This window comes from Chrysochloris asiatica, unplaced genomic scaffold, assembly GCF_000296735.1.
Source record: "Chrysochloris asiatica unplaced genomic scaffold, ChrAsi1.0 scaffold00142, whole genome shotgun sequence".
Taxonomy (NCBI): Eukaryota; Metazoa; Chordata; class Mammalia; order Afrosoricida; family Chrysochloridae; genus Chrysochloris; species Chrysochloris asiatica.
The window spans coordinates 1,817,808-1,825,705 of NW_006408660.1; the positions used below are offsets into that span (position 1 = coordinate 1,817,808).

General features: G+C 47.5%; 1 protein-coding gene across 1 annotated transcript in view; it reads left to right on the forward strand.

Annotated features, from left to right (window-relative positions):
* ACACB (acetyl-CoA carboxylase beta) overlaps positions 1-7,898 on the forward strand; it is a 155,466-nt gene that overhangs the window by 91,770 nt on the left and 55,798 nt on the right. The window contains exons 24-26 of the mRNA XM_006870435.1: positions 3,095-3,208; positions 3,897-4,010; positions 4,579-4,668. Of these exons, the coding sequence (XP_006870497.1) occupies positions 3,095-3,208; positions 3,897-4,010; positions 4,579-4,668 (318 nt within the window). The remainder of the gene's footprint in view (positions 1-3,094; positions 3,209-3,896; positions 4,011-4,578; positions 4,669-7,898) is intronic.

Here is a 7,898-nt window from a genome sequence, read left to right on the forward strand (position 1 = left end):
GCATATAACCACCACCACCACCAAGGACCAGTCAGTCCCTGGAGAGGGATATCATGCTTGGTAAAGTAGAGGGTCAGGGAGAAAGAGTAAATGCCTCAATGACACGGATTGACACAGTGGCTACACCAGTGGACTTGAACATATCCACGTTTGCGAGGATGGCCTAGGATCGGCCTTAAAACAGTGGCATCTTTGGGGTTTGTGTGAAGTAAGGCACACCTATAATTTATTGCAGTCAGCACGCCATTCCATGGCTAATATATAGGAATGTGGATTGTTCTTCTCGTCTGTTACTTTGCAAACTTGTTGGTTTTCTTTGAAGCATGAAGTTACTAAGAATCCTGCCCACCAGAGGACTGCCTGGGCGAGACCGGTAGAATGACCTAAGAACCGGGACACTGGTTTAGGGCTTCTTGGGTGAAGGAGACTAGAAATATTTTCTCTCCTGTGGTTTGGGATTATACACGAGATTTGTTATTTTTTTGGTTCTGGTTCTCCTGGTTCAGTTTGTTGGCATATGGCAGCAGAAATTGATCATTGAAAGATTACTTTGAAATTCATCTTTTTTTAAATTTTTCTTTGTGAATTGAGAGAAAGTTTACAGAACAGATCATTAGTTTTGTATTCAACAAATCACACACTTCATTTCGTCTTGATTGTAATCCCCCTTCATGTAACATCACTTATCCCACTTGCTCTCTCTGGTTCTTGTCCCCATTCTTCTTTCATTCCCCACCCTTCTGAGCTTTGTCATTGAGTGAAGGCTGCCCTTTTGATCTCGGATGGTTGACCATTCTGTGGTGTGCATGCCTCATGAGTGTTGTTGTCCCCCCTATGGATTTATCTCTTGCTTGGCTGAAAAATTAAGCCACAGGGGTGAGTTCAGTTTCAGACCTGAAGGGGGATCAAGGGCCATAGTCTTGGGGCTCTACCCATCTCTATCTGACCGGTAAGCCTAGTCTTTTATATGATTTTTAATTGGTTTCTACATTTCCCCCACTCTATCCAGGATCTTCCAATGTGATCTCTTTCAGTTGATTGTTGTTGTTAAGTGCTGTTGACCCAGTTCCAACTCTTAGTGACCTCGTATAGGGTTGCCAAGGAATGACTGGTGGTGGTGGCTGTGTGCCGCGGAGTAGGTTCCAACTCATAGCGACCCTGTACAGGGTTTCTGAAGCTGTAAATCTTTATGGGAGCAGAAAGCCTCATCTTTCTACTGCGGAATAGCTGGTAGTTTCGAACTGCTGACCTTGCAGTTTGCAGCCCGATTCGTAACCACTACGCTACCAGAGCTCCTTAAGGAGTGGCTAGTGGGTTTGAACTGCTGATCTATGGTTAGCAGTTCAGTGCTTATCCTGAAGCATCACACCAGGCTTCCCTTCACTCAGCAGTGGTAGTAAATGAATCTTTCTTGTCTTTAAGGGGGCTAAGTTTTTGAATTTCAATCCACTGTTCCTAAGACTTAGTAGTAAAGCAAAGCACAAAAAACATAAGCATAGTAATGAAAAAATGTGAGGTGAGACCACTTCCACACATGTATTGAAGAAAGAAAAGTGGTATTTTGGTGGCTCACATGGTTAAGCACTTGACTATAAATGGAAAGAAGAAATGCCTGCTTCCTAAAAACCAGGCAATAACAGTCCAGTGGAGTGTAGTTCTACTCTGACACATGTGGGGGCGCTGTGATTCAGAATTGACTGTCACTGGTTTTCAGGGTGAACACCTCGTCACACATAGGAAACCACGAGTTGGATGTGTTTTGTCCTGTCTGTCCCTTGGGGCCAGAGCCTGGGCCAGTGGCGGAGCATGATAGTCGTTTCCATTTAAATTTGCAGAGAAACTCAGCATTTGGGAGTCAGAAAAGAGTAATTTCTATGAGATTCCACCATCCTCCCGCATGCTTGTGTGTTTGCACACATGTGTGAAATGTGATGATGTTGCCCTTGTAGGTCATTAGGAAAACGCAGAAGTGCCTGTAGAAGAAGACAGCTGGTGCAGGCCTCAGGCTTGTGGCTCAGGCATCCCACCTCCCAGCAGTGGTCCTCTGTCTCAAGAGAGTACTTAGGAAGCCTCTGCTCATGCCAATCTGTTGTTTGGTTCCAGCAGCCCTAGGTGTTGGGCTGGAGAAGGATGAGGCTGTCTGCTTCTATAAGATTGACAGTCTTGGAAACCCTGCATAGGGTTGCTATGGGTTGGAATCGCCTTTGATGGCAGCGGGTTTTGGTTTTTGGGTTTTGCTCTGAGCCGCTCTTGATTTAAAAGCATTAAGAGGAGCCCAGAGGCCAATGACATATGGGCCTGGTCCCCAGCTGAAAGTGCCCTCATTCAGAAGGGGAAGGGACACTCCCCCTTCTACTTTACCTCCAAGACTCAACTCTAGGCCCCCACCTAGAGGCTCCGTGGGAGCATCAGTAGAAGCCACATGTGATTCTTCCTCTTGTGCCAGACTCCTTTCCCCCTCCTTCCTCTCCTTTGAGACTGTGAGTCCTCAAGGCAGGCAGCTGGAAAAGCATGAGAGGGACAGGATAGAGTTTTGTTCTCTTTCCAACTCTTCCTTTTATATGCTTGGTGGTCTTGAGGCAGCTCATACTGCCTCTCTGAGCCCTAGGTTCTTCAACTGTTAAATGGAAATCATGATACTAACTCCTCATGGGATTGGAGATGTTAGCAGAATGCATGGTCTAACTACTTGCTTAGCACTTAGTAAGCACCTGATAATCGCCAGCTATGATAAAGTAGTGAGTCCTGATGTGGCACTGTGGGATAATGCACTGGACCACAAGGTTCAAATTCACCACTGCTCCTTGGAAACCCTGTACAGCATCACTATCTATGAGTCAGAACCAGCTTGATGGCACTTAACAACAATGATACAGGCAGTGGACTCAGTTGTGTTTTTCATTGTATAAGGCATATGAAATGTTTTAGGGTGAATGAATGGGTGAAAGGAAGAATGGGGAATTCATAGAAGGAAGTAGTCCTGCTAAGCAGCTGTTTGGGTAGCTGGGGCAGCCACACTCCGGCAGAGGGTGATCACTGGCTGCTATCTCTGGTAGAAAAAAGTTACCTGGGATTCCATTTTTGTCCCTCGCAGGATGAACTTTGTAGTCCAGACCCTGCCCTGTCAGATGAGCTGACCTCCATCCTCAACGAGCTCACACAGCTGAGCAAGAGTGAGCACTGCAAAGTGGCCCTCAGAGCCAGGCAGGTGAGGCCCCAACATGTACGATCTCATTGTGTGTGACCCGACATTGTGCTGCCCCACTATGTGCAGGTTAATGTGTGCAGCCCCACCATGTACTATCTCATTGTGTATGGTCACACCACGTGCGGCCCCACCATGTACAATCTCAGTGTGTGTGGTCCCACTGCGTGCGGCCCCACCATGTACAATCTCAGTGTGTGTGGTCCCACTGCGTGCGGCCCCACCATGTACAATCTCAGTGTGTGTGGTCCCACTGTGTGCGGCCCCACCATGTACAATCTCAGTGTGTGTGGTCCCACTGTGTGCGGCCCCACCATGTGCAGCCCTACTGTGCATAACCCCAGTGTATGTGGCCCCACTGTCTACAAACCCACGGTGTGCAGCCCTACTGTGTGAGGCCTCGCTATGTGTGATCTCATTGTGACCCCACATTGTGTGGCTCCCTGTACGTAAACCCATTGTGTTTGACCTCACTGTGTGGGGCCTCCCCATATGTGATCTCACTGTGTGTGACTCCACTTTATGTGTAACCTCACTGTGAGCAGTCTCATTGTGTACGGTCCCACCTGTGCTTGGTCCTATCCTGTGCAGCCCTACTGTGCAGAGACCCATGTTCCCGACTCTCTGAGGCAACCCTGGCAACCCCACTGAGTGGTACGCTCACCCAGCCCCTCCGGCCTCCCTGCCACAGGTCCTGATCGCCTCCCACCTGCCCTCCTATGAGCTAAGACACAACCAGGTGGAGTCCATTTTCCTATCTGCCATCGACATGTACGGTCACCAGTTCTGCCCAGAAAACCTCAAGGTGAGGCCTCTTCCGTCCTCCCACCTTCTCTACCGTGTCCCAAGCTGGGGGCGTGTCTCAGGGTGCCTGCAGACTTGTGTGGGGCATAGCCTCAAAGGCAGGCAGTTCAGCCCAGTGGGACAATGACTGGGGAGGTCAGTGAGCAGCTGGGGAGGTGGCCAGAACAGCATCTTGAAGGAGGGGGGCTGTGTAAGACAGTGAGGGTACCCTAGTAGGTGTAGTTTGTCAAATCCAGGTGTGACCCTGCAGACTTGGAAATAGTGTACTCTTGGGTAGGTGGGTGGGGGTCCCAGGTTCATCTTTGCAGCTCATTCCCACCCCCTACTCCCAGATCCACCCCCCCGTATGTGACACCTGGCGCCCTGAGTGAGTTCTCAGAGGGTGTCCAGGCTCATCTCCTGCAGAACTGAGCCCCGGAAGGAGCCACATGCACTCGGGCACACAGGCTGAGTTCAGTTCTAGAAACCTGAGACTGTCATATCCTTGCCCCCACCTCTCCCATTCTTCTGACTGCTGGCTGAACCTCAGTGAGATTTGTTTTCTTTTTCCCCCTCTCTACTCCCTGCAGAAACTAATACTTTCAGAAACAACCATCTTTGACGTCCTGCCCATGTTCTTCTATCATACCAACAAAGTCGTGTGCATGGCTTCCTTGGAGGTAAGGAGAAGCGTCCTTTATCACAGCGGTAACATTGAGTGTGCCATTTCTAACCTTCCCTGCTGCCCACCACACTCCCGTTCCTCCGCCACGTGCCTTTCCAAGGTTATTCTTCTTTCCGTAAGACAGGGACATAAGATACTGTCTCTGTTTTGCAGAGGGGGGTCACTGAGGCTAAGGTTGCACAGCTAGGACATGGTAGAGCCAGGACACCAACTGTTGTTGTTGTAAAGTGCCATTGAGTCGGTTCTGACTCAGAGTGACCCTGCATAGAGTTTCCGAGGTACAGCTGGTGGGTTTGAACCGTTGACCTTGAGGTTAACAGTCCAGGCTTATCTTACACTGCCACACCAGGACTCCTGGGTCTGTCTTACTCCAGAATTCATGCTCTTATATAAGCACGGTTCCATCTAGCCTGCCGCTACCACTGGACTCAGGCAGAGTTTTGGTGTTGTTAGATGCTACTAACTAAATTCCAATTCCTGACCATCCACGTGACAGACTAGAACTGCCCCATAGGGGTTCCTAGGCTGTGATCATTCTGGGAGCATACTCAGGACTTTCTCCCGCACAGCCTCTGGATGTGTTCATCAGCCTACTTTTTGGTTAACAGTTGTGTGCTTAACTGTTGCACTACCACAATTCCTTAGACAGCACATGTTGCTCATCGTCGAGTCAGTTCCGACTCATAGCGACCCCATATACGGTTTCTGAGGAGTGACTGGTGAGTTTGAACCACCGACCTTGCTGTTCAAACCGACCTTGTGGTTGAATGTCCTACAGCGCCACACACCAGGGCACAGGTAAATGTTAATTGTAAGAGTCAGACCTGACAATAACAACCGGAGGAAGGTTGGCAGAGGAAAGATGGGGGTGGCAGGAGACTCAGGGAGGGAATTGCAACCATATAATGAAGCAAAGTGTATGATTTGTTGAATATAAAACTGATGATCTGCTCTGTAAACCTTCACTCAATTCACCAAAAAAAGTTGGTTTTTTTTTTTTATAAAAAGAAGAGTCAGGCCTGAGGCTCCTTGTCCAAATTTCAGACCCTCCTGCAGATAGTACTGTTTTCTAACCTAAAACCGTTCACCCTGTGATCTCAGTTTCTGTAGGTTAGAAGTTAGATACGGCTCTGCTTAGCATCACACAAGGCAGAGCGAAGGTGCCTGATGGGCTTTGCACCTTTCTTGAGCTCAAGGTTCTCTTCCTAGCTCGCTTGCTTGTTGGCAGAGGTCCCTGATTTTTGCTGGTTATCAGCTGGGTGCGTCTCTCTGTCTTCTTGGTCTCCTATTGTTCCTGGCTGTTTGGCCCTCTTAGGCACATGCAATACTTTTGCGAGACTTTTCCACCTGGGATTACGATAACTGGACACACCTTAGCTGAGCATCCTGGTGGGGCTTGACAAAGAAGGGCGTGAGCTCCTGGCCCAGGCTCCCTCTTCCCTTCTTGTGGTCAGCAGTTTGGGAGATAGTGGCAATGACCAATATCTTGGTTCATTAAAAAAAAAAAAAAAATCAGTGTTTTTAGTCAGCCTTTTTTAGAATCTTTTCAAGAAAATACGAGATTTAAAAAGACCAGGCTTAGTGGTTGGACAGAAACTTAGTGGAACCCTTGAGTCTGTGACTGTAGTCACCCTTCAGGTCTGGTGTGAACTCACTTCCATGGCGCAGTTTTCAGCCAAATAATAGACAGGTCTCTAGGGGGACAATGCTGGACTGCTAACTACTAGGTCAGCAGTTCAAGAACACTAGCTGCTCCTTGGAAACCCTGTACGGGGTTTCTGAGTCTGGAACCGACTTGAAAGCGCTTAACAACAACTAGGGGAAGAATAACATCACGGAGGTAGAATACTCAACCATTTGTGATCAAAAGGGCAGCATTTGGTATAAATTATTATATATGCCTGAGTGTTAAAAAAAAAAAAAGAGGCTAAAATGTATATGGAGAAATATTGTTAACTGATGGTACGTGGAGGGGATTGTAACCATTGTAATGAAACAAAGTATATGATTTGTTGAATGTAAAACTGATTATCTGCCCTGTAAACTTTCACTCAATCCACAAAAAAAATTAAAAAAAAGGGGAGGGGTGGTGGCAGCATTTACCCAGGGACAAAGTTCAGAAGGGTTAGGAAAGAAGAAGGAATGGAAACAGGAAACACAGGGAGGAAGTGAGATACCTTGTAAGGATTAGCATCAATGAGATGAAGCAAAATGTGTATGAATTATTGAATGAAAACCCGATTTGCTCTGTAAGCCTTCACCCAATTCACAAAAAAAGTTAAAAAGAAAATACGTGATGACTTTTTATTTTCTACGTGAGCCCCCCACTGTAGTTGAGGGTGCTTTTCACTTGTTTCTTCACACTCTGCATTGTTGTTGTTGTTGTTGTTGTTAAGTGCCGTCAAGTCGGTTCCGACCCACAGCAACCCTGAACAGGGTTTCCGAGGCTGTGAATCTTTACAGGAGCAGAAAGCCTCATTGTTCTCCCATAGAGCAGCTGGTAGTTTCGAACTGCTGACCTTGCGGTTCACAGCCCAATTCGTAACCACTACGCTACCACAGCTCCTTCACAGTCTGCATGGAGGGCCCCCAATTCCTCTTCAACCTTCTTTTACACCCTCTGGGTTACCCATCTGGACACTCGGAGGTTCCTGAGTCTTCCTGGAGACTATGTAGGCTGGTAAGCTAGGCAGCACAAGTGTGTAAGTGCTGGGCTGATAACTGAAATATTGGAGATGTGAGTCCACCCAAAGGTACCACAGAAGAAAGACCTGACACTCTACTTCTGAAAAATCACAGCCATTGAAAACCCTGTGGAGCACATTTTTACTGTAGCACACTTGGGATCATCATGAGATAGAGTCACATTGGTGACAACTGTTTTTAGTTTAGATTTTTTTATTTTTTAAAATGTTTTATTGTGAATGATATGATAGTTTACATGGGAGAACATTAGCTTTACATTTATCCTATCGTGCATCATTTCATTGCCATGGTTACAATCCCCTCTATGCATCATCAAACAACCAAAGGGTAAACTCCACAAGCCTGCACCCTGTGGTCATCAGCACACAGCCCCTCTCCCTCTCTGGGTCTAGAGTCCCCAGACGCTCCATCTCTCCACATCATCGTCTCTGCCTCCATCTTTGGTGTCACTGTTTCTCTGGGTAGGGTCACACACTCTGCTCTTCTCCCTTGGTCCCAGGAACCTCTGCTCCTAGACTG